Below are 25,105 nucleotides of genomic sequence, written 5' to 3'. Positions count from 1 at the left end.
GTATATATATGCACACATTATATACATACTTGTGTGTGTATGTATACACAAATATACACACACATACACACAAATATATATCCATCCATCCATTTTCTACCGCTTATTCCCTTTTGGGGTTGTGGGGGGCGCTGGCGCCTATCTCAGCAATATATATACACACACACACATATATGGGGTTGATGCACACACATATATACATATACATAAATACATATATGCGTGTGTGTATGTGTGTGTGTATATATACAGGTATAATATAAACACACATACACACAATTTTTCCTGAGGGAATCACTAAAGTACTATCTATATATATATATATATATATATATATATATATATACACACACTATATATATACACACTATATATACATACATACATACGTATGTATATACACACACACATACATACGTATGTATATACACACACACTTTTTCCTATTGGATTACCCAACATGCCCTCTGTTGGGTTATTCCTGGAGTTTCCGGTGTGAAGGTGCCAGAGGTCCTATGAGCAAATGCCAAGAGGCCACAACAATATGAAAAGGTCAGAGTGTAAATAGAACATGGCTGAATGCTATATATGTCCACTTTTAGGGACCAGCGTGTCCTCCATGGTGATCTGCGCCGACCACCCGGGTCTGACGTTCACTCTGTCCCTCGTCAGGACCGAGCCCACTCACAACCAGCCCATGCAACAGTGGACTTTTGTTTCCGACTTTGCCGTGAGTCCCTTAAACATCTTCTGTACTTATTTGTCATTACTCGTGTGTGGTTCACAATCAGACTGCAAGTGTGGTCGCTCCCTCCCTCAACCACTAGGGGGCAACATACCTCCAGACCAGGAGTGTCCAAACTTTTGCCACTAAAGGTCGCATATTGAAAAATCAAAGCATGCAGGAGACATTTTGATATTTTTAATTTTCAAAACCATTATATATATACACACATATATAGATACATATATATAGATTTACATATATATATATATATATATATATATACTGTATATACACTTACATATGTATATGTAAACTATATACATATGTGGTTTACATATATGAAAACCACATTTACATATATATACACACATATACATTGTATATGTATACATATACATAAGTATATGTACATATGTATTTACATATATACATACACATAAACACACACATACACATACATACACACAAGTATACATATATATACAGGCATATATACATATGCATATACATATATATATATATATATATATATATATAAACACACATATATACATATATATATATATATATATATATAAACACACATATATACATATGCATATACATTTATACACATATCTACACACACATATATATACATACACAAACATATACATACATATATATATATACATACACAGAAACATATATATATATATATATATACATACACATATGTATACATACACACATATATATGCATATATATATGCATATATATACATACATATGCATACATAAAAACATGCGTATATACATATATATATATATATATATATATATATATATATATATAAATATATTAGGGGTGTAACGGTACACAAAAATGTTGGTCGGGTACGTACCTCGGTTCAGAGGTCACGGTTCGGTAAATTTTTGGTACAGTAAGAAAACAACAAAATATACATTTTTTTGATTATTTATTTAACTAATTTGCAAAATCTTCCACAACAAAAACATTTTTCTTAGTGGAATATTTGATGTGAAGTTATCGGAAACTTGGATAGGTCAATAATTCATAATATTCATTTTGATTCAATATTATGTTTTGAGCAATGACAGTTTGAAAGAAAAAAAAACAGCTTTGTTTTATTAGTCAACGTTGCAACTTTTTCTAAATTATATTAAACTTTTAAGCTTTTTTATTTCACTTTTGTTTATGTTTTTGTTTATTTTAATAGTATTTTTAGAATGTATCGTGGGCCTTTAAAACATTAGCTGTGGGCCGCAAATGCTCTCCGGGGCACACTTTTGACACCCCTGCTATAGATAATAAAAGATAAAATCTGATAAATCTATGGGTAAAAAGCAGAGTCTGGCGACGCATGCACGTTTATCATAACTCTCTCGCTCTCTCTGTCTCTGCCCCTCCTCACCAATGCTGCTGCGTGCAGCACTATTTGTTTTGTTTTTAACCCCTTCTTAACCCTGAACGTACATTGAAAATACACGCAACCCTAACTTAAAATGCCGGACATTCGAGGCATTTAAGAAACTCCACCTGGACAGCCCCGCAAAGATATCCCGTAAAAAGTGGAGGTGTGGTCAGTCTATCACAGGGGTCAGCAACCTTTTTGAAAGCAAGAGCTACTTCTTGGGTATTGATTAATGCCAAGGGCTACCAGTTTGATACACACTTAAATAAATTGCCAGAAATAACCAATTTGCTCAATTTACCTTTAATAAATTAATCTATATCTGCACCTTATTGTTTTTTGTTTTTTTTTATCATGCACTACCAAGAGCTAATGCAACGAAATGTCGTTCTTATTTGTACTATAAAGTTCAAATTTGAATGACAATAAAAAAGAAGTCTAAGTCTATATATATATATATATATATATATATATATAAAAAAATGGGTATTTCTGTCTATCATTCCGTCGTACATTTTTTTTCCTTTTACGGAAGGTTTTTTGTAGAGAATAAATGATGAAAAAAATACTTAATTGAACGGTTTAAAAGAAGAGAAAACAGGAAAAAAAATGAAAATTTAATTTTGAAACATAGTTTATCTTCAATTTCGACTCTTTAAAATTCAAAATTCAACCGAAAAGAAGAAGAGAAAAAAACTAGGTAATTCGAATCTTTTTGAAAAATTTAAAAAATAATTTATGGAACATCATTAGTCATTTTTCCTGATTAAGACAAATTTTTTAATTTTGATGACATGTTTTAAATAGGTTAAAATATAATCTGCACTTTGTTAGAATATATAACAAATTGGACCAAGCTGTATTTTTAACAAAGACAAATCGTTATTTCTTCTAGATTTTCCAGAACAAAATTTTTAAAGAAATTCAAAAGAATTTAAAATAACATTTATATTTGATTTTAAAGATTTTCTAGATTTGCCAGAATAATTTTTGGGAATTTTAATCATAATAAGTTAGAAGAAATATTTCAGAAATATTCTTCATCGAAAAAAAACAGGAGCAAAAATGAAGAATTAAATTAAAATGTATTTATTATTAACAATAAAAAAAAAAATTACTTGAACATTGATTTAAATTGTCAGGAAAGAAGAGGAAGACATTTAAAAGGTAAAAAAGTATATGTGTTTAAAAATCCTAAAATCATTTTTAAGGTTGTATTTTTCGTCTAAAATTGTCTTTCTGAAAGTTATAAGAAACAAAGTAAAAAAATAAATGAATTTATTTAAACAAGTGAAGACCAAGTCTTTTAAATATTTTTGGGGATTTTCAAATTCTTTTTGAGTTTTGTCTCTTTTAGAATTAAAAATGTCGAGCAAAGCGAGACCATCTTGCTAATAAATAAGTGGTAAGTGCTGCTATTTGAGCTATTTTTAGAACAGGCCAGTGGGCGACTTATCTGGTCCTTATGGGCGACCTGGTGCCTGCGGGCACTGCGTTGGTGACCCCTGGTCTATCATATACCTTGATCGCTGCTGGCATGCCGTGTGTTGTTGCTTTTTTGATTGATTGAATCTTGTATTAGTAGATTGCACAGTACAGTACATATTCCGTACAATTGACCACTAAATGGTAACACCCCAATAAGTTTTTCAACTTGTTTAAGTTGGAGTCCACGTAAATCAATTCCCAGTGCCTTGGTGTGCATTCTTTACACAACGTGCGGTGCGCTACTTAATATCTCCGTGACATTCGGTTCACCTCCGAACCGAACCGAACCATCCGTACCGAAACGGTTCAATACAAATACACGTACCGTTACACCCCTAATATATATATATATATATATATATATATAGATATATATATATATATACACACACATATATATATACTTATACATGTATGTAGATGTATATATACACACATGTATATAATCTGTGTTGGTCCTGCAATGTGGCGAATTGTCCAGGGTGTTGGTTTTTTGGGGGTTTTTTTTGCATTTAGGGCTGCCCTCCATTCTAGGACCTACAAGGGTCTCAGTCATAAAAATGAAAAATAAGTCATATTGTTTTCTTCACCGCTTAAATCTTGAGATCTGTCGATATATAATAGACATTCTTTTCATATTCAGCTGCATCTAACCCTGTTTTTCTTATGGCAAAAAAAGCACAAAACATGCACCTTTCCCCCCCAAAAAATCAAAGAATATTTGATGTGAGATAATTAAAACTCTAAATGGGTCAATAATTCTTTTCATTGATTTTTTTTTAACAATAATTAAATAAAAAATCTCAACCGAGCGGTATAGCTCGGTTGGTAGAGTGGCTGTGCCAGCAACTTGAGGGTTGCAGGTTCGATTCCCGCTTCCGCCATCCTAGTCACTGGCGTTGTGTCCTTGGGCAAGACACTTTACCCACCTGCTCCCAGTGCCACCCACACTGGTTTAAATGTAATAATTAGATATTGGGTGTCACTATGTAAAGTGCTTTGAGTCACTAGAGAAAAGCGCTATATAAATATAATTCACTTCACTTCACTTCAAGTATTCAAAAGAGTCCCACTTATAAAAGCATTAAAAACGTGTCTTACTTTCAAGGCAACTTCATGTGTTTGTTTGTTTTATGCCATATTTGTCACAGAAAACTTTTTTTTTCATTGCAAAAACACAAAATAAGCATTATTTTCCCCAAAATGTGGAATATTAAATGGGACGTGATTGCAGTCTTCAATAAGTCCTTAATTCATAACATTAATTTTGATTTTTTTTTTTTTTAGCGATGACTGTTAGTTTTTTTACTTTTACGCTGAAATCTCAAGCTCAACTTCAGATCTCTTTGAAGTCTATACATTTTTTAAGATGTTTTATGCCCTTTTTGCCATAGAAAACTTGAGTTTTCTTTATGACAAACACAAAATAAGAAATTATTTCTCCCAAAAATATTTCTAAGGTGAATTTGTGGGGCTTGAATATGTCAATAATTCATAACGCCATTCATTTTGATCCAATATAGTTTTTTCAACAATGACTGCTTTAAAGACAAAAACAAACTGCTCGGCAGCTTCGTGTTATTCGTCAACGTTGCAACTTTTTCTTGTTATATTCCACCCCGTTGCGGTTTTATTCCACTTGTTTATAGTTTTGTTTTCTTTTGAAAACATATTTTTAGAATGTGCCCTTGACTTTGGACACCTTTAATTTTAATTTTCCTGAAGGAACTCTCCTGAAGGAATCAATAAAGTACTATCTATCTATCTTTGCTCCAGAGGGACCGTTTTAGGACCTTAGGGTGGAAAGTGTGATTATTTGTTGTGTCTCTGAAGGTGCGGGACTACTCGGGGACGTACACCGTGAAACTAATCCCCTGCATCGCATCCCCCAACGGAGAGTTCAGCATCCCCCCCGTGTGTCACCCAAGGGAGCCTCTTACCTTCGATATGGACATCCGCTTCCAGCAGGTTCTCACCCGTGTTTCCACCAACCTGCCATTTGGATGAGGCAGCCGTCATGGTAATCATTGGTGTGCTTCCAGGTGAGTGACCCGGTGGCGGCGGAGTTTAGCCTCAACACGCAGATGTTCCTCCTGTCCAAGAAGGAACTCTGGCTGTCTGATGGATCAATGGGCTTTGGGGAAGGCACTGATGTTGCCTTTTCAGAAGGTACTACACTCCCATCTGGTGGGCAGAGAAACCCAAAACGGTCATTTTGCATGTCTTCCTTAAGTACTACTATTGTTCAGTTTGAAGGTGAGGTAAAACATTTCGCCAGGGAGCTTTCTTTCAAATACATTTGCGGTGTGTTTTTGATTGCAACCTTGTAGTAATAGTAAATCAAGAACTATTTCAGCACCATTGACTCGCTTTATAACTCTTATTCTAAAGCAGGGGTCAGCAACCTTTTTGAAAGCAAGAGCTACTTCTTGGGGACTGATTCATGCCAAGGGCTACCAGTTTGATACACACTTCAATAAATTGCCAGAAATAGCCAATTTGCTCAATTTACCTTTAATATATAAATCTATATTCAGCTCTCGCTGGATCGGTTCGCAGCCGAGTGTGAAGCGACCGGGATGAGAATCAGCACCTCCAAGTCCGAGTCCACGGTTCTCGCCCGGAAAAGGGTGGAATGCCATCTCCGGGTTGGGGAGGAGACCCTGCCCCAAGTGGAGGAGTTCAAGTACCTAGGAGTCTTGTTCACGAGTGAGGGAAGAGTGGATCGTGAGATCGACAGGCGGATCGGTGCGGCGTCTTCAGTAATGCGGACGTTGTACCGATCCGTTGTGGTGAAGAAGGAGCTGAGCCGGAAGGCAAAGCTCTCAATTTACCGGTCGATCTACGTTCCCATCCTCACCTATGGTCCTGAGCTTTGGGTCATGACCGAAAGGATAAGATCACGGGTACAAGCGGCCAAAATGAGTTTCCTCCGCCGGATGGTGGGTCTCTCCCTTAGAGATAGGGTGAGAAGCTCTGCCATCCGGGAGGAACTCAAAGTAAAGCCGCTGCTCCTTCACATGGAGAGGAGCCAGATAAGGTGGTTCGGGCATCTGGTCAGGATGCCACCCGAACGCCTCCCTAGGGAGGTGTTTAGGGCACGTCCAATGGGTAGGAGGCCACGGGGAAGACCCAGGACACGTTGGGAACGCCTTGGGATCCCCCGGGAAGAGCTAGACGAAGTGGCTGGGGATAGGGAAGTCTGGGTTTCTCTGCTTAGGCTGCTGCCCCCGCGACTCAACCTCAGATAAGCGGAAGATGATGGATGGATATAAATCTATATATATTTTTTTTTTAAAAAAAGGGTATTTCTGTCTGTCATTCCATCGTACATTTTTTTTCCTTTTACGGAAGGTTTTTTTTGTAGACAATAAATGGTGAAAAAAAACACTTAATTGAACGATTTAAAAGAGGAGAAAACAGGGGGGAAAAATGAAAATCAAATTTTGAAACATAGTTTCTTATATTTTGACACTTTCAAATTCAAAATCCAACCAAAAAAAAGAAGAGAAAAACTAGCTAATTCGAATCTTTTTGGAAAAATTTAAAAAAGAATTTATGGAACATCATTAGTCATTTTTCCTGATTAAGATTCATTTTAGAATTTTGAGGATACACCAGAGCAATGCCCAGCCCAATCAGCAGGTGCCCCGCGATCACGGTTCCAAATAGGTAGATGTCTTCCACGTCCTCGATGGAAAGGACCGAGAGGCACATGATTCTCCATTTATCCCAGGAGTCTCTCACGTACCCCGCAACAATGGTTCCAACAGGGCAGCCAGGCTCCCCCGAACCGCTTTTCCTCGTCGAAAAGATTTTGTCAATTGCGTCGAGAGTCCAGCTGATCATATTCATGCTTGATGTTTAGATTTGAGGACAGTGCAAAGAAAGAGGCTTCAAAAAAGTTCAGACAAGAAAAAAACAAAGGGAGCAAGCTGGGAGAAGAATTGATTAACGTGGACCCCGACTTAAACAAGTTGAAGAACTTATTGGGGTGTTACCATTTAGTGGTCAATTGTAGGGAATATGTACTGTACTAAAAGTTTCAATCAATCAATCGAGCAGGAAAAAGCACGACCGCCCTCACTCGATGTTAGCATGGTGGATGTTGAGCTGGCTCAATGGTTAAACAGGCACAATGCTTTTTATAGGCTCAGAGATCTATGGCCGCGTCATGGTGGACCCGGTGCAGAACCTGGGCGACTCCTTCTCCTGCAGCATCGAGAAGGTCTTCCTGTGCACAGGAGCCGACGGTTACGTTCCCAAGTACAACCCCACGAATAAGGAGTACGGATGCCTGGCGGACTCGCCATCTCTGCTATACAGGTTCAAGATCCTGGTAAGAATGGCTGTTTTTAACTGGAAGCTGGAGAACTTGGTTGACTTGCTGGTATTTCAGGACAAGGCCCAGCCGGAGACTCAGGCGACGGCGTTCGGGGACGTGGCGTTCAAGGCCACACTGGCTCAAGACACAGCCGGAGCTCTGACCTTGGTCAAGCAGCCAGGATCCGACGGCTTCACCCTGTCCTCGTCACCGCTATTCCAGGTAAGTGCCGGGACACCGTTACCCAGAATTCCCGGAGCACACCCCATGAGACGCTGCCGTTTGATCTCCAGGTGGCGGCAGGGCGAGAGTGGTTCATCCACACCATCTACATGGTGCGCTCGAAGGAGAACGCCAACCGCGGCAAGCGCGGCGTGGACTACCTCCATCACAGCCTTTCCTCCGCAGAGTTTCCACAGGCATCAGACTCGGGTCCTCTCAGGCGCCGCCGCGCCGCCCCGTCTTTCTCCGGCCCTGCCGTCGCCCAAGACATCGGCGCCGACAACAACCGGGGCACCAACATCCAGCACATCACTCTGGACCGCGCGGACAGAGTGCTGGTCAGCCAGCGCCAGCCTTGGTCACCCGGGTCGGATCGTCACCCGCGGCTGGAGCGCCCCCTCGTGGGGGACTCCGGCGCCCCCGACAGCTCCACCCTGCCGATGATTGTCGGCCTGTCGGGTCTGATCCTCCTCGCCTGCCTCATCGCCACCGCGGTGGTTCTGCTGCTGAGGCGCAAAAAGAAAGAGAAGAGCCCGCCGTACGCCAGCTCGTCGTCTTCCGCCTACAACGGCTACAGCCAAGGGGCGTCCAGGATGTGGGGCGGCTCGGATAGTTCTGAGGTCTAAAAGGAGAGGACTCTCCCCTAAATATTGACTATTTTGGTCTCTTCCACCACCGTGCCTTCATTTGCCAACTTGTGTAGCACTGAAAAGAGCCCGGTACCACCTGTGGACGTCACAGATCCACTTTGGACACACTGAGGAGGGGCACTTTTTCATTGCTGTGATTCTATTGTTGTTTTCTCTTTTTCTTGGAAAATCTCCCTCTTTCTTCCCCTGCAACTGCATGAAAAGCAACACACACACAAAAACGCTAAATGTAATCCGCTCCTGCAGCCATATTTTGATGACAAGAAAGGTTTTTATGTTACTATTATTATTATTATTATTATTACTGCAATTGACTATGTCCTGTTGACTGGAATGAATGTTAGTTGACTCATCGAATGCTAATGTGATAAAAGATTGTTATATTTTTCACCACACAAACACACACACAAACAGAACAGATTTTGTAGATATAGGTTTTGTTTTTGTTTTTTTGCAGAAATGGAGAAATTCATATTTTTGAATAAAACTGTTGAGATGAACATGGTTGAATCTGGTTGCAAAACCTTCTCACGGTGAATGATTATTGCTGTATGTCCACACACACTATGTTCAGGACCTATAAGGGGGTGGAGCCTAGTTAGACCATGTCCACACACACTATGTTCAGGACCTATAAGGGGGTGGAGCCTAGTTAGACCATGTCCACACACACTATGTTCAGGACCTATAAGGGGGTGGAGCCTAGTTAGACCATGTCCACACACACTATGTTCAGGACCTATAAGGGGGTGGAGCCTAGTTAGACCATGTCCACACACACTATGTTCAGGACCCATAAGGGGGTGGAGCCTAGTTAGACCATGTCCACACACACTATGTTCAGGACCTATAAGGGGGTGGAGCCTAGTTAGACTATGTCCACACACACTATGTTCAGGACCTATAAGGGGGTGGAGCCTAGTTAGACCATGTCCACACACACTATGTTCAGGACCTATAAGGGGGTGGAGCCTAGTTAGACCATGTCCACACACTATGTTCAGGACCTATAAGAGGGTGGAGCCTAGTTAGACCATGTCCACACACACTATGTTCAGGACCTATAAGAGGGTGGAGCCTAGTTAGACCATGTCCACACACACTATGTTCAGGACCTATAAGAGGGTGGAGCCTAGTTAGACCATGTCCACACACACTATGTTCAGGACCTATAAGGGGGTGGAGCCTAGTTAGACCATGTCCACACACACTATGTTCAGGACCTATAAGGGGGTGGAGCCTAGTTAGACTATGTCCACACACACTATGTTCAGGACCTATAAGGGGGTGGAGCCTAGTTAGACTATGTCCACACACACTATGTTCAGGACCTATAAGGGGGTGGAGCCTAGTTAGACTATGTCCACACACACTATGTTCAGGACCTATAAGGGGGTGGAGCCTAGTTAGACTATGTCCACACACACTATGTTCAGGACCTATAAGGGGGTGGAGCCTAGTTAGACCATGTCCACACACACTATGTTCAGGACCTATAAGGGGGTGGAGCCTAGTTAGACTATGTCCACACACACTATGTTCAGGACCTATAAGGGGGTGGAGCCTAGTTAGACTATGTCCACACACACCTGGCCCATGTACTCTATGTTCAGGACCTATAAGGGGGTGGAGCCTAGTTAGACCATATCTTTTGTGGACTAAAAATGTGCGTCTAGGTTATCCTCAACAGTGTTCATTTTGATAGTTTAATTTAGTTTTAGTCAGTCTTTTGACCATTTAAAAAAAAATAGGTTTTAGTCTTATTTTATCAATCAATTAATTTTTATTTATATAGCCCTAAATCACCAGTGTCTCAAAGGGCTGCGCAAGCAACAACGACATCCTCGGTTCAGATCCCACATCAGGGCAAGGAAAACCTCAACCCTGTGGGACAATGAGAAACCTTGGAGGACCGCAAATGAGGGTGACCCCCCCACACCCCCTTTAGGGGAGACCGGTGCAATGGACCTCGAGTGGCTCTTGCATACTATTGTGAGAGTCCAGTCCATAGTGGATCTAACATAATAGTGTGAGAGTCCAGTCCATAGTGGATCTAACATAATAGTGTGAGAGTCCAGTCCGTAGTGGATCTAACATAATAGTGAGTCCAGTCCATAGTGGATCTAACATAATAGTGTAAGAGTCCAGTCCATAGTGGATCTAACATAATAGTGAGAGTCCAGTCCATAGTGGATCTAACATAATATTGTGAGAGTCCGATCCATAGTGGATCCAGCATAATATTGTGAGAGTCCAGTCCATAGTGGATCTAACATAATAGTGTGAGAGTCCAGTCTATAGTGGATCTAACATAATAGTGAGAGTCCAGTCCATAGTGGATCTAACATAATAGTGAGAGTCCAGTCCATAGTCGATCTAACATAATAGTGTGAGAGTCCAGTCCATAGTGGATCTAACATAATAGTGAGAGTCCAGTCCATAGTGGATCTAACATAATAGTGAGAGTCCAGTCCATAGTGGATCTAACATAATAGTGAGTCCAGTCCATAGTGGATCTAACATAATAGTGAGAGTCCAGTCCATAGTGAATCTAACATAATAGTGAGAGTCCAGTCCATAATGGATCGAACATAATAGTGTTGAGTCCAGTCCATAGTGGATCTAACATAATAGTGAGTCCAGTCCATAGTGGATCTAACATAATATTGTGAGAGTCCGATCCATAGTGGATCCAGCATAATATTGTGAGAGTCCAGTCCATAGTGGATCCAGCATAATATTGTGAGAGTCCAGTCCATAGTGGATCTAACATAATAGTGAGAGTCCAGTCCATAGTTGATCTAACATAATAGTGTGAGAGTCCAGTCCATAGTGGATCTAACATAATAATGAGTCCAGTCCATAGTGGATCTAACATAATAGTGAGTCCAGTCCATAGTGGATCTAACATAATAGTGAGTCCAGTCCATAGTGGATCTAACATAATAGTGAGTCCAGTCCATAGTGGATCTAACATAATAGTGAGTCCAGTCCATAGTGGATCTAACATAATAGTGAGTCCAGTCCATAGTGGATCTAACATAATAGTGAGTCCAGTCCATAGTGGATCTAACATAATAGTGAGTCCAGTCCATAGTAAGACAGGTCAGCAGCACAGAGATGTCCCCAAATGATGTAGACGGTGGTCCATCCCAGGTCTTGACTCTGGACAGCCAGCACTTCATCCATGGCCACCGGACCCATGCCCCCCCTTCCACAAGGGAGAGGGGGTCAGGGCGGAAAAGAATATTAAATAAATAATGTATTTTAGTCATCAAGATTGATTTAGTTTTAGCCGGCTAAAATGACAGTGAATTCTGTCGACCAAAATATAAAGCATCATGTCTAACTGCATCTCTGAAGATGTCTTGAAACCAATTTTATAAGCACACTTAAAATCTTTTAATTTTTTCAAAAATAGACAGTGCGCCTTATAACGCCGTGGGCCTAATGAACGGAATAATTCTGGTTGTGCTTACCGACCTCTAAGCTATTTTATTTGGTACATGGTGAAATAAATGTGACCAGTAGATGGCAGTCACACATAAGAGATACATGTAGGATGCAATATGACTCAAGTAAACAACACCAACATGGTATATGTTCCATTGAGAATATAGAACATTACACACGGAGGTAAAAAATCTAATAAAATGTTTTAGTAGGACTTTGGTCAGTGATGAAGCCACAACGCTTGATGGATTGTACTGTGCTTCAACACAGGAGTATTATTATGTACCATATGTCCCGGCAAGAAATCTGCGTTCAAAGGACTCCGGCTTATTAGTGATTCCCAAAGCCCAAAAAAAGTCTGCGGGCTGTAGAGCTTTTTCATTTCGGGCTCCAGTACTCTGGAATGCCCTCCCGGTAACAGTTCCAGATGCCACCTCAGTAGAAGCATTTAAGTCTCACCTTAAAACTCATTTGTATACTCTAGCCTTTAAATAGACTCCCTTTTTAGACCAGTTGATCTGCCGTTTCTTTTCTTTTTCTTCTATGTCCCACTCTCCTTTGTGGAGGGAGTCCGGTCCGATCCGGTGGCCATGTACTGCTCGCCTGTGTATCGGCTGGGGACATCTCTGCGCTGCTGATCTGCCTCCGCTTGGGATGGTTTCCTGCTGGCTCCGCTGTGAACGGGAATCTCGCTGCTGTGTTGGATCCGCTTTGGACTGGACTCTCGCGACTGTGTTGGATCCATTATGGATTGAACTTTCACAGTATCATGTTAGACCCGCTCGACATCCATTGCTTTCCTCCTCTCCAAGGTTCTCTTAGTCATCATTGTCACCGACGTCCCACTGGGTCATTATTGTCACCGATGTCCCACTGGGTGTGAGTTTTCCTTGCCCTTATGTGGGCCTACCGAGGATGTCGTAGTGGTTTGTGCAGCCCTTTGAGACACTAGTGATTTAGGGCTATATAAGTAAACATTGATTGATTGATATTATGCTGTGTGTACAAGGTAAGACATTATCTGGTGTTTTGTTTCGCAATATTATGCAAATGCCACTTTTCTTACCTTCTGGTACCTGCTGATCTGCATCTGGGATCTGCATAAATCCTGAAAGTCTGCATGGGTCCGCCTTTGTAGTTGGTACTGACACCGTAGTTAATAAGCTTCTTATTTTCCACTATCTTCTTGTTATAGGACATTCATCCTAAGTAGTGTAAAGTTCTTACTTACGGTGGATGATGGATGGAGAGAACAGCTGCACGGCAACCAGGAGAATGCGCGGTGAAACTTTTCTGGATGTCATTGGATGGAATGACAAAGCATGGGTTTCAGTGACAACCGAAACTATCCTCTCTGGATTCAGAAGGCTGGAATAATTGGAACTGCAACTGACGATGACTCTCAGGAGTTGTAAACCACGTACCGATAGAAGAGGAAGCGGCACATTGTCTACCTTTGGAGTTGGCAGAGTTGTTTAGAAGCCACATCCAGGAAGAAGATTTCATGGGATTTATGGATTAGGAGTGAGAGATAGTTTGGTAAAGGTATAGCATGTTCTATATGTTATAGTTATTTGAATGACTCTTACCATAATATGTTAGGTTAACATAGCAGTTGCTTATTTATGCCTCATATAACCTACACTTATGCAGCCTGTTGTTCACCAGGGGTGTAACAGTACATGTATTTGTATTAAACTGTTTCACAACAGGGGTTTCGGTTCGGTTCGGAGGTGTATCAAACGAGTACACATGCTAGCAGCGACCAGGCTAGGACGACATGTAAAAGCCAGAGCTGGAAGACCCTCCTACCAAACGACTTTCCACACGGACATTTTAAGTAGCGTACCGCATGTTGTGTAAACAATGCACACCGAGGCACAACACACAGCATGCTAGCAGCGACCGGGCTAGGATAGACTGAACATACCTCCTCTTTTCACCGGATATGTCCTCTTTTGCGGGGCTGTCTGGGTGGAATTTCTTAAATGACTCATATGCCCGGAATTTTAAATTAGGGTTGCATGTGTTTTCAATGTATGTTCGGGGTTAAGAAGGGGTTAAAAACAAAACAAATTGTGCACGCAGCAGCATTGGTGAGGGAGGGGCGGAGACAGAGAGAGCGAGAGAGTTATGATAAACGCGCATGCGTCGCCAGACTCTGTTTTTTACCCATAGATTTATCAGATTTTATTTTTTATTATCTATAGCAGGGGTGTGCCCCGGAGAGCATTTGCGGCCAACAGGTAATGTTTAAAGGCCCACGGCACATTCTAAAAATACTATTAAAATAAACAAAAATATAACAAAAGTTAAATAAAAAAGCTTAAAGGCTGAATGTAATTTAGAAAATGTTGCAACGTTGACTAATGAAACAAAACTGTTTTTTTTTTCTTTCAAACTGTCAGTGCTCAAAAAATAATATTGAATCAAAATCAATGTTATTATGATTTATTGACCTACCCAAGGTTCGGATTACTTCACATCAAATATTCCACTAAGAAAAATATTTTTGGTGGAAAATTTTGCAAATTTGGTAAATAACCCAAAAAATTTATATTTCGTTGTTTTCTTACTGTACTGAAAAAGAACCGAACCGTGACCTCTGAACCAAGGTATGTACCGATCTGAAATTTGTGTGTACCGTTACACTCCTATTGTTCACTATTCTTTATTTATTTTAAATTGCCTTTCAAATGTCTATTCTTGGTGTTGGATTTTATCAAATACATTTCCCCCCCAAAAGCGCGACTTATACTCCAGTGCGACTTATGTATGTTTTTTTCCTTCTTTATTATGCATTTTTGGCCGGTGCGACTAAAACTCCGAAAAATACAGTGTGTGTGTGTATATATATATATATATATATGACAAACATTTAAAAACAATTCAGTCTTTGGCTGACAATTGAGTTTTTTGGACAAACTTAACTGTTTTAGTTAACACCAAAGACAACTAAGTCTCCAGTGAACTTTACGAGCATTTGTTGAAGATAATTAGATTTTGGATTGTTTTTCCCCAAACATAAGACTTCCTGTGTTTGCAATTTAAATAATAATTTTGTCTCTGAAGCAAAAGTCCTATTCGTCTTATTTACCACAGTGCACTCCTTTTTTTCTTTTTATATAAAAGGGATTTTTATTTGAGAAAAAAATAACATTTCTACTTCACAAAGAAAAAACAAATGGAATGTGGTACAACCAACAAGCATAAATACGATTATTTCCATTAAGTACTGGTAAAAAAAAAGAGACTGAAAAGAAAGAAAATCAGCACTGCTCCAAGTGTTTCAGTGCATGACAACGCCGAGGTCGTTAGAAGCAAACAATGAGTCTATGATGTTTGAGACCATTAAAGCCTTCAAACTACTCCTGCTGTCAAAATGTGTAGCTGGCTAATGAACTGAAGCTGTACATACAGTGAATGGGCAGCTTCACAACTTCAGCTTTTTTCGCCGTCCGCGACCATCCGAGGTGGCTTCAGGCTTCCGTTTCTGGGCCTAGAACGGTAGAGATGGATTGATTAGACTTTGCTGGAACCTTAATACTAATAACATCAACATAAAGCAATACATATATAATAAGTCCTCTCACAGAAGGATACCTGTAATGATACAATTAGAGAAGGACAAAGAACTAGGAATGTAACTTTTTGGACAAAACAAGCCCTACATTAAAGATCTCGGTCCTGGCTACTCAGTACAAAATGGCCAACAATAAAAGAGCAGCAGGAAGGAAATGGTCTCAATGTGAAAAAAACCTAAATGGTCTTGCTGTAAATTTGTCCCATCTCTCATTTTATTAGTGAAAGTGCCTTACTTACTTTTACACTTATTTGAGCAGGATACACAATTAAAATATTTATGACTGCAACTTCTACATTAAAGATAATTCTAAAACAGATTTTTGAGGATTCACACAAACCTCATAACTAGAGATGGGCACCGTTTACATTTGAACCGATATCTCAGGTGCCGGGAATCAATTTCCAGTACTTTTATGTTTGTCAATAAGTATTTATTGTTTTTGATACAATCACAATTTCTGTTCTGGCATTTAAAAAAGAGCTGATTATGACAACTGATGTTCAGTTGTTTCATCTTGTTAATTGTGACATTTCTGAGTCCATCCATCCATTTTTCTACCGTTTATTCCCTCTGGGGTCGTGGGGGGCACTGGTGCTATATCAGCTACAATCGGGCGGAAGGCGGCGTACACCCCGGACAAGTCGCCACCTCATCACAGGGCCAACACAGATACAGACTCACATCTAGGAGTCTTGTGCAAGTATGAAAATAAGTTGCAATTGCAAGTCCAAGACGTTAGATGGCAGTAATGTACAGTTTATGGTGCATTTGCCAGTTCAGTCTTTGCTGTGCCCCTACAAAGTGTTAATAATGAAAGTATTGTACTTATTACGCACCATCTTAGTTGTAGTTCACATTACCAAATTTAAAAGTGTTGAAATGACAATGTAAAATCTTTAATGCTAATCGGTAGCATGCCAAAAGCAAAGCCAATGTATATTAGCATTAAGCTAGCGCATTTTTGGAAAAGCGGAATCTTACTTAAGTTATGGTGGAGCGTTTATTTTTTAGTCGATTTCTTTGTTGGCAATGGATTGCAACATTACCTAGAGGTAGTTTGGATGAGTCTGCTCTCAGTGCTGCTGGACTGATCGCCAAGTGCCAAAGTGCGAAGAGCCGGCAACCTGGCGTGATTTCACGCACAACTCAGGCCATACTTGACAACCTTGAGACCTCCGAATTCGGAAGATGGGGATGGGAGTGTGGGGGTGTGGTTTGGGGGCAGGGTTTCTGTTCTGTTTATTTTGTGTTACGGTCCGGATGTTCTCCCGAAATGTGTTTGTCATTCTTGTTCGGTGTCCGTTGACAGTGTGACGCATATTAGTAACAGTGTTAAAGTTTTTATATGGCCACCCTCAGTGTGACCTGTATGGTTGTTGACCAAGTATGCATTGCATTCACTTGTGTGTGTATTTGAAATTAATGTTATCATTAAACCAGTTAAAAGATCAAACGTGTCAGCATTTCTTGACATCTTCGAGTAAAGACCATTGTTAAACCCGTCCAACGCTACATTATTATGTGACTGGGCCAGCACATTGTTTATATGGAGGAAAAGCGGACACCTGGACAGCATGCGGCTGTTAAGGGGGGAAGGTTTCAGGTGAGACAGGACACTAAAGGCAGTGCCCGTCCCCAATATTGTTGTCCGGGTGGAAATCAGGAGAAATTCAGGAGAATGATTGCCCCGGGAGATTTTGAGGGCCACTGAAATTTGGAAGTCTAGCGGGAAAATCGGGAGGGTTGCCAAGTATGACTCAGGCTCCGGAAAAATGGCACCATTACATTTTACGTGGGTGTATATTGTAGCGTCCCGGAAGAATGTTTGTCATTCTTGTTTTGTGTGGGTTCACAGTGTGGCGCATATTTGTAACAGTGATAAAGTTGTTTATACGGCCACCCTCAGTGTGACATGTATAGCTGTTGACCAAGTATGCGTTGCATTCACTTGTGTGTGTGAAAAGCCGTAGATATGTGACTGGGCCGGCACGCAAGGGCAGTGCCTTTAAGGTTTATTGGCACTCTGTACTTCTCCCTACGTCCGTGTACACAGCGGCGTTTTAAAAAGTCATACATTTACTTTCTGAAACAGATACCGATAATTTCCGATATTAAAATTTAAAGCATTTATCGGCCGATAATATTGGCAGCCCGATATTATCGGACATTTCCATACAATACCAATGCAACCTTCAATATTTGCGTCCATCTATGTGTGTCAGCTGCATGTGTGAATTGGGAGGATCTAGTAAAAGCCATCAATTGGGAGGTTTGCTTGCATGCTCTTCTACTTACCGAGCCCGTCTTTGGACCTCTCTTCTTCTTCTCTGCCTTCTCTCTCTCCTCAAGCTCCATGTTCTCTCTCTCGATGAGCGTGATCAGCGTGTTGCATCGCCTCTGGAGCTCCTAATGTTCATGAATCCCAACATCAATATGATTGGCCAAACAGGTCGAAGTAGAACTGAGGAAAATTCACCATGGCCGTCCTGGACTTGAGGAACCAGTCGAAGCGGAACTGTGGCGAGTTGCGAATGCACTGGCGCAGCTCGTCGTACACGCTCTCCTTGTCGAAACCCAGCTTGTGCAGCATGCAGATTAAGAAGCGGTCCTCCTCCTCTGTGTAGTTCTTCCCTTTGTTGGTTCCGTAGGAGATGCGCAGCTGGTGGAACGGGGCCTTGTAGCGACCAATCTGCACAAAATATTGTTACATTTCAGCAAGCATTTTTATGGCAGTAGATCTTTTAAGGGCACTATACTATAAAACAACTTGTACATGCCTTAGAGCAGTGTTTTTCAACCTTTTTTAAGGCAAGGCACATTTTTGGCATAAAAAAAATCCGGAGGCACACCACCGGCAGAAAACGTTAAAAAATGTACTTTGTGTTAGCAAGCAAGGCTATCTACGTTGTTGCTATCTTTCTTTCTGTGGACATTGTTGATTGTCGCGTCACGTACAGATGTACTTTGTAGACGCCGTAAGTTTTTGCTGTCGTCCAGCATTCTGTCTCTGTTTACTTTGTAGCCAGTTCATTTTGAGTAGCCTTTTCCTTTCCCTTTCGTTCATTTTGGGTTCAAGCATTACATACCTTTTTTACCTTCACACTGCCTCCCACTGTGGTGTGCATATCGGGATTGATTGACTGAGACTTGTATCAGTAGATTGCACAGTACAGTACATATTCCGTACAATTGACCACTAAATGGTAAAACCTGAATACGTTTTTCAATTTGTTAAGTCGGGGTCCACGTTCACTATAAACCATCCTTGTATCACCCAACACAGTCTAACTTTTACAAAGCAATGCTGCCACCTCCTGACATGGAGTATTACGTGGTTACCTTGCCGGGTTTCACACGATACAGACACTAAGCAACGGCACATTATTGGCAGATTGTTATTATTGATGTGCAAAAAGTATTTTTGGCATAAATTAAGTCAAGTTGCATAATTTCCCACGGCACACCAGACAATATCTCACAGCACACTAGTGTGCCGTGACACAGTGGTTGAAAAACACTGCCTTAGAGTAGTCAGTGTACAGCTTGTATTGCAGTAGAGCATTGCTAACAGCGTTGTGCGATATATATGAAGTTCTTAAATATCGTCGTTATCGCAATACATAATACATTTTGCTGACACGTTTTATGCAATGTCTTCAGCGCAATTTTGGCATTCTCGCTAACGTCCCTCTACAGTGGTCAGTAATCCATATCCCAATGGCGGCAAATAAAGTAATGTTCTAACAAGTAGCATCCCCAGATGACGAGGGATAGCTAAACATGCTACACGACTCACTGTAGGAGGATATGCTAACCGCAAGCCAGAGCTCTAGAATGTAGACAAATAATATAGACAGTAACGATACCAAGTATAATATCAGTGTATGGTTGATACTACTAAAGTGGTTCGATTGATTTTTTTTTTCTAATTAAGTATCTTCTGTCTTTTTTGTTTACAAACTCAGGAAATTAGTGTCTAGACGCAGGACTGTAATGGTAACACCCAAACGGTTCAGGTCTAGGGTTGGGTATCGAGTATCGATTGGAACCGGAACTAACTTTCCAATTCTCCCGGAATCGTTCAAAAGTTTAAATTTCGATTCCTAGTTTCAATACCCAGTCCGCCGACCGGAAAAAAATAAGTCTGGCGACCCGGAAGAAGAAGCTGCTGAACACCAAAGGTGGGTAGAGTAGCCAGAAATTGTACTCAAGTAAGAGTACTGTTACTTTAGAGATGTATTACTCAAGTAAAAGTAAGGAGTAGTCACCCAAATATTTACTTGAGTAAAAGAAAAAGTATGTTGTGAAAAAACTACTGAAGTACTGAGTAACTGATGACTAACCTTCAATGATTGATTGATTGATTGATTGAAACTTGTATTAGTAGATTGCACAGTACAGTACATATTCCGTACAATTGACCACTAAATGGTAACACTCCAATAAGTTTTTCAACGTTAATCAATTACTTAATAAATGACCAAGTCGAGGTGATCTACCTCATATACACATATACATACACACACATATCATATATATACATACATTTATATATACGGTATATAATTTATATTTATTTATTTTGCCGTTTTTGTTGACATGTTAAAGGTGTTTTAATGAATATACATGCATGTTTAACATATATATTCCTATCTTTCATGAAGACAAGAATATAAGTTGATGTATTACCTGGTTCTGATGACTTGCATTGTAGTTTTGAAAACATCCACGTTTTCAAATGGAGGAGAAAAAAAAGTTCCTCCTTTCTGTCTAATACCACATGAAACTCGATGTTTTTTAACATCTTATTTGTCCAGCTTCCATATTCCTTTTTATACACTTTACAAGAAATACATTGGCGGCAAACGCCGTACCTTGCTAGCTTGTTTGCGCTGGCTTTCGGAGACTCTTATTTTGTTAGCGCAGGTGCGATGGAGCGGCGCTTTTATTGTGAAGACAGGAACTGTGCGATCAGTCTTTAGGCTTTTGACGGGAAGTACGGTTGAAATTAAAAGTGTCTTTTTTCCTTCACACTTTTGATTGATTGATTGAAACTTTTATTATTAGATTGCACAGTACAGTTCATATTCCGTACAATTGACCACTAAATGGTAACACCCCAATAAGTATGTCAACATGTTTAAGTTGGGTTTTACGTATCACGGTCATGTGACCGCCTGGCTGTGTTTGATTGGTCCAACGTCACCAGTGACTGCATGTGATTGGTGAAACGCAGGCATGTGATAGATCCTACTTTGAAAAACCAAAACAAACATTAACAGATCGATAAAAAAAGTAGCGAGTAGCGAGCTGAATGTAGATAAATGGAGCGGAGTAAAAGTAGCGTTCCTTCTCTATAAATGTACTCAAGTAAAAGTAAAAATATGTTGCATTAAAACTACTCTTAAAGTACAATTTATCCCAAAAGTTACGCAAGTAGATGTAACGGAGTAAATGTAGCGCGTTACTACCCACCTCTGATGAACACCAACGAAGAAGCACCCACCGCCGGAAGTGTTAGCATAGCCGAGCGGATAGCGGGTGTCGACGGTCGAAAGTGTGGCTTTATTTTACTAAAAAAAATGAAATATCGGCGAAAAGTAACCCGTGCGACAGGACTGTTTGGTGCTTAGGAGGGTGCACGTCGAACATGATGAAGCACCTCCGAGTTCAGGGAGTACAAATAAATGCGTGTCCCGTCTTGGACAGGAGACACTATCTGTCCAGAACACTCACTCATCCTGCCTGAGAAACAAGAACTGTCTCTGATTTTATACTGTACCTGCTGCTAATCAGGACTGGCTTTTGCAAGTTGTTTCTTATTGTTTATTTGCTTTTCTGCACCAGGTTAGCCCATCAGTGGGAGCAAGGTAACATGTTTAAGTACCTGCAGCATCATACACTTGTGTGTTTTAATGTGTTTTCATGAGGTTTCCTGCAGCATCATACACTTGTGTGTGTAAATGTGTTTTCATGAGGTTTTCAAAAATAAAGCTCTCTTGATGAAAGTGTACCCCTGTGAAAATGTATTTATAATTTATAATATTTATATTCAAGTTCATAGATTTGATATTTATATTCTAGTTGAAAACAGCCCTGTGAGGAATTTATAGTAAAGTTCATAAAAAGTTAATATAATTAAAATTGATGGAGAATGTCAGACTATTTCATTCAGAAAGACTGTAGGTTAGCTAGCTCATTTAAAATATCCTAAACTATTTTTTGACCCTGCCTTTTTTTTTTTTTTTTTTTTAAAGAAAGAATCAGAATCGAGAATCGTCAGGAAGCTGAATCGAAACAAAGAATCAGAATCGGAATCGCTCGAATTCAAACGATAACCAACCCTATTCAGGTCACAGCCAAAAGTATGAAAAAACCATTTTTGTCTGATGATAATTGTGATCAAAATGTAATCATTCCATGATCTTGAACATTTGAAATATCAGTATCGGTATGACCAATTAATATGTGGCCCTGTAACTATACATTGTAATAGAAGTGTATGTAGAATATGTTTCAACAGAAAGAAACCAGATAGTAACAGTAAAATAACGAGTAATCTTTTTGACGAAATAATGTAAGGATTACTTGTTTATATTGACAAATTTGTTTTTTTTTAGACCGTAACATTGTTTAATTAAAAGGCACATTATGGATGTCGAGCTTGTGTCCTATTGTGTGCTTAGCTGTTGTCTAACTGCTATATCCTAGAAGCCTATACCCTACCATGTTTAGATTATGTAAATGACTTGACTAAAATAGAAGGAAGGATGTACCAGAGCGCTTGTATTGCAATTTTCGATGTGAGCCGATATTATTTAATACTTGTTTTTTCTGTGCTGCAATCAGACCGACATCAATATCTGATCGGGACAACCCTAGTATTTTCTTTTGTTGCCAAATATTTAGAGAACGGCTGTACACTGACTGCTCTTAAGTATTCAGGTGAAACTAAAGAAAATGGAATATTGTGAAAAGGTTTGTTGGTTCCAGCAATTACATTTAATGTTAAATGTTAAACTAATATATGACATACGCTCATCACATGCAACTTAAGATATTAAAAGCATTATTTTGATGATTATGGCTTACTACAGCCGATTGTAATTGAGATAGGCTCCAGCACCCCCCGCAACCCCGAAAGCGATAAGCGGTAGAAAACGGATGGATGAATGGGCTTACAGTTTACGAAAACCTCGGAAAATGTTGGGTTTTCAAAAACTGCTAGCCATGATTATCAAGTTAAAGTAGGGCTGGGCGATATGGCCTTTTTTAATATCTCCGTATTTTTAGGCCATATCGCGATATACGATATATATCTCGGTATTGCCTAGCCTTGAATGAACACTTGATGCATATAATGACAGCAGTATGATGATTCTGTGTGTCTACATTAAAACATTCTTCTTCATACTGCATTAATGTTCATGCAGAGAAGGAAATCACAACTAAGTCAATTGACCAAAACTGTATTTATTAAACAGTTATTAGCAGGTGACTTTTCAAACGATGCTACATATTAGCAGTAATGCTACTTTTGGTAGCAACGCTTGTCCCCCACACTTGACAAATTAAAGTTGTCTATTCGACATATTCCCGCTTGAAGCCGAACCACCGCCAGACGATGGAACCCCTGCTGTTTTTCTTGGGAATTAATTCTTCTTTCATTTGCTACCAGATTCGCACATTCTTTCTCTCGTATTACCACCCGCAACACTCTGCTAGCATCACAGCTAACGTCTGCCACGCTGCTACCTCTCTGCTCCGTGAGGGCGTATACGTATGTGACGTATGAGGTGACAGTATGTGACGTATGAGGTGACAGTATGTGACGCATGACGTGACAGTATGTGACGCATGAGGTGACAGTATGTGACGTATGAGGTGACAGTATGTGACGTATGAGGTGACAGTATGTGACGTATGAGGTGACAGTATGTGACGTATGAGGTGACAGTATGTGACGTATGAGGTGACAGTATGTGACGTATGAGGTGACAGTATGTGACGTATGAGGTGACAGTATGTGACGTATGAGGTGACAGTATGTGACGTATGAGGTGACAGTATGTGACGTATGAGGTGACAGTATGTGACGTATGAGGTGACAGTATGTGACGTATGAGGTGACAGTATGTGACGTATGACGTGACAGTATGTGACGTATGACGTGACAGTATGTGACGTATGAGGTGACAGTATGTGACGTATGAGGTGACAGTATGTGACGTATGAGGTGACAGTATGTGACGTATGAGGTGACAGTATGTGACGTATGAGGTGACAGTATGTGACGTATGAGGTGACAGTATGTGACGTATGACGTGACAGTATGTGACGTATGAGGTGACAGTATGTGACGTATGACGTGACAGTATGTGACGTATGACGTGACAGTATGTGACGTATGACGTGACAGTATGTGACGTATGACGTGACAGTATGTGACGTATCACGTGACAGTATGTGACGTATCACGTGACAGTATGTGACGTATGACGTGACAGTATGTGACGTATGAGGTGACAGTATGTGACGTATGAGGTGACAGTATGTGACGTATGAGGTGACAGTATGTGACGTATGAGGTGACAGTATGTGACGTATGAGGTGACAGTATGTGACGTATGAGGTGACAGTGTGTGACGTATGAGGTGACAGTGTGTGACGTATGAGGTGACAGTATGTGACGTATGAGGTGACAGTGTGTGACGTATGAGGTGACAGTATGTGACGTATGAGGTGACAGTATGAGAGGTATGAGGTGACAGTATGTGACGTATGACGTGACGTATGACGTGACGTATGACGTGACGTATGACGTGACGTATGAGGTGACAGTATGTGACGTATGAGGTGACAGTATGTGACGTATGACGTGACGTATGACGTGACGTATGACGTGACAGTATGTGACGTATGACGTGACAGTATGTGACGTGTGAGGTGACAGTATGTGACGTATGAGGTGACAGTATGTGACGTATAAGGTGACAGTATGTGACGTATGACGTGACAGTATGTGACGTATGACGTGACAGTATGTGACGTATGAGGTGACAGTATGTGACGTATGAGGTGACAGTATGTGACGTATAAGGTGACAGTATGTGACGTATGACGTGACAGTATGTGACGTATGACGTGACAGTATGTGACGTATGAGGTGACAGTATGTGACGTATGTAAGTTTGCGCGCTTGCTGTCTGAGAAGGAGACAAGGAGTAAGAAGAGCCTGTA

At 40.4% G+C, this 25,105-nt stretch overlaps 2 protein-coding genes across 2 annotated transcripts in view; one reads left to right on the top strand and one right to left on the bottom strand.

Moving 5' to 3' along the window:
- frem3 (Fras1 related extracellular matrix 3) overlaps positions 1–9,336 on the top strand; it is an 86,700-nt gene extending 77,364 nt beyond the window's left edge. Inside the window, exons 19-24 of the mRNA XM_061881186.1 lie at positions 603–730; positions 5,464–5,598; positions 5,673–5,799; positions 7,782–7,969; positions 8,030–8,176; positions 8,248–9,336. Coding sequence (XP_061737170.1) covers positions 603–730; positions 5,464–5,598; positions 5,673–5,799; positions 7,782–7,969; positions 8,030–8,176; positions 8,248–8,802 — 1,280 coding nt within the window. The 3' untranslated portion in view covers positions 8,803–9,336. The remainder of the gene's footprint in view (positions 1–602; positions 731–5,463; positions 5,599–5,672; positions 5,800–7,781; positions 7,970–8,029; positions 8,177–8,247) is intronic.
- Positions 9,337–15,389: 6,053 nt separating this feature from the next.
- smarca5 (SWI/SNF related, matrix associated, actin dependent regulator of chromatin, subfamily a, member 5) overlaps positions 15,390–25,105 on the bottom strand; it is a 37,776-nt gene continuing 28,060 nt past the window's right edge. The window contains exons 22-24 of the mRNA XM_061881184.1: positions 18,342–18,554; positions 18,161–18,271; positions 15,390–15,778 (exon numbers count right to left, since the gene is read on the bottom strand). Coding sequence (XP_061737168.1) covers positions 15,713–15,778; positions 18,161–18,271; positions 18,342–18,554 — 390 coding nt within the window. The 3' untranslated portion in view covers positions 15,390–15,712. The remainder of the gene's footprint in view (positions 15,779–18,160; positions 18,272–18,341; positions 18,555–25,105) is intronic.

This window comes from Nerophis ophidion, linkage group LG20 (assembly GCF_033978795.1).
Source record: "Nerophis ophidion isolate RoL-2023_Sa linkage group LG20, RoL_Noph_v1.0, whole genome shotgun sequence".
NCBI classification, from domain to species: Eukaryota; Metazoa; Chordata; class Actinopteri; order Syngnathiformes; family Syngnathidae; genus Nerophis; species Nerophis ophidion.
Note: the sequence above shows the minus strand (reverse complement) of the source record. Positions and strands in the feature narration are given on the sequence as shown.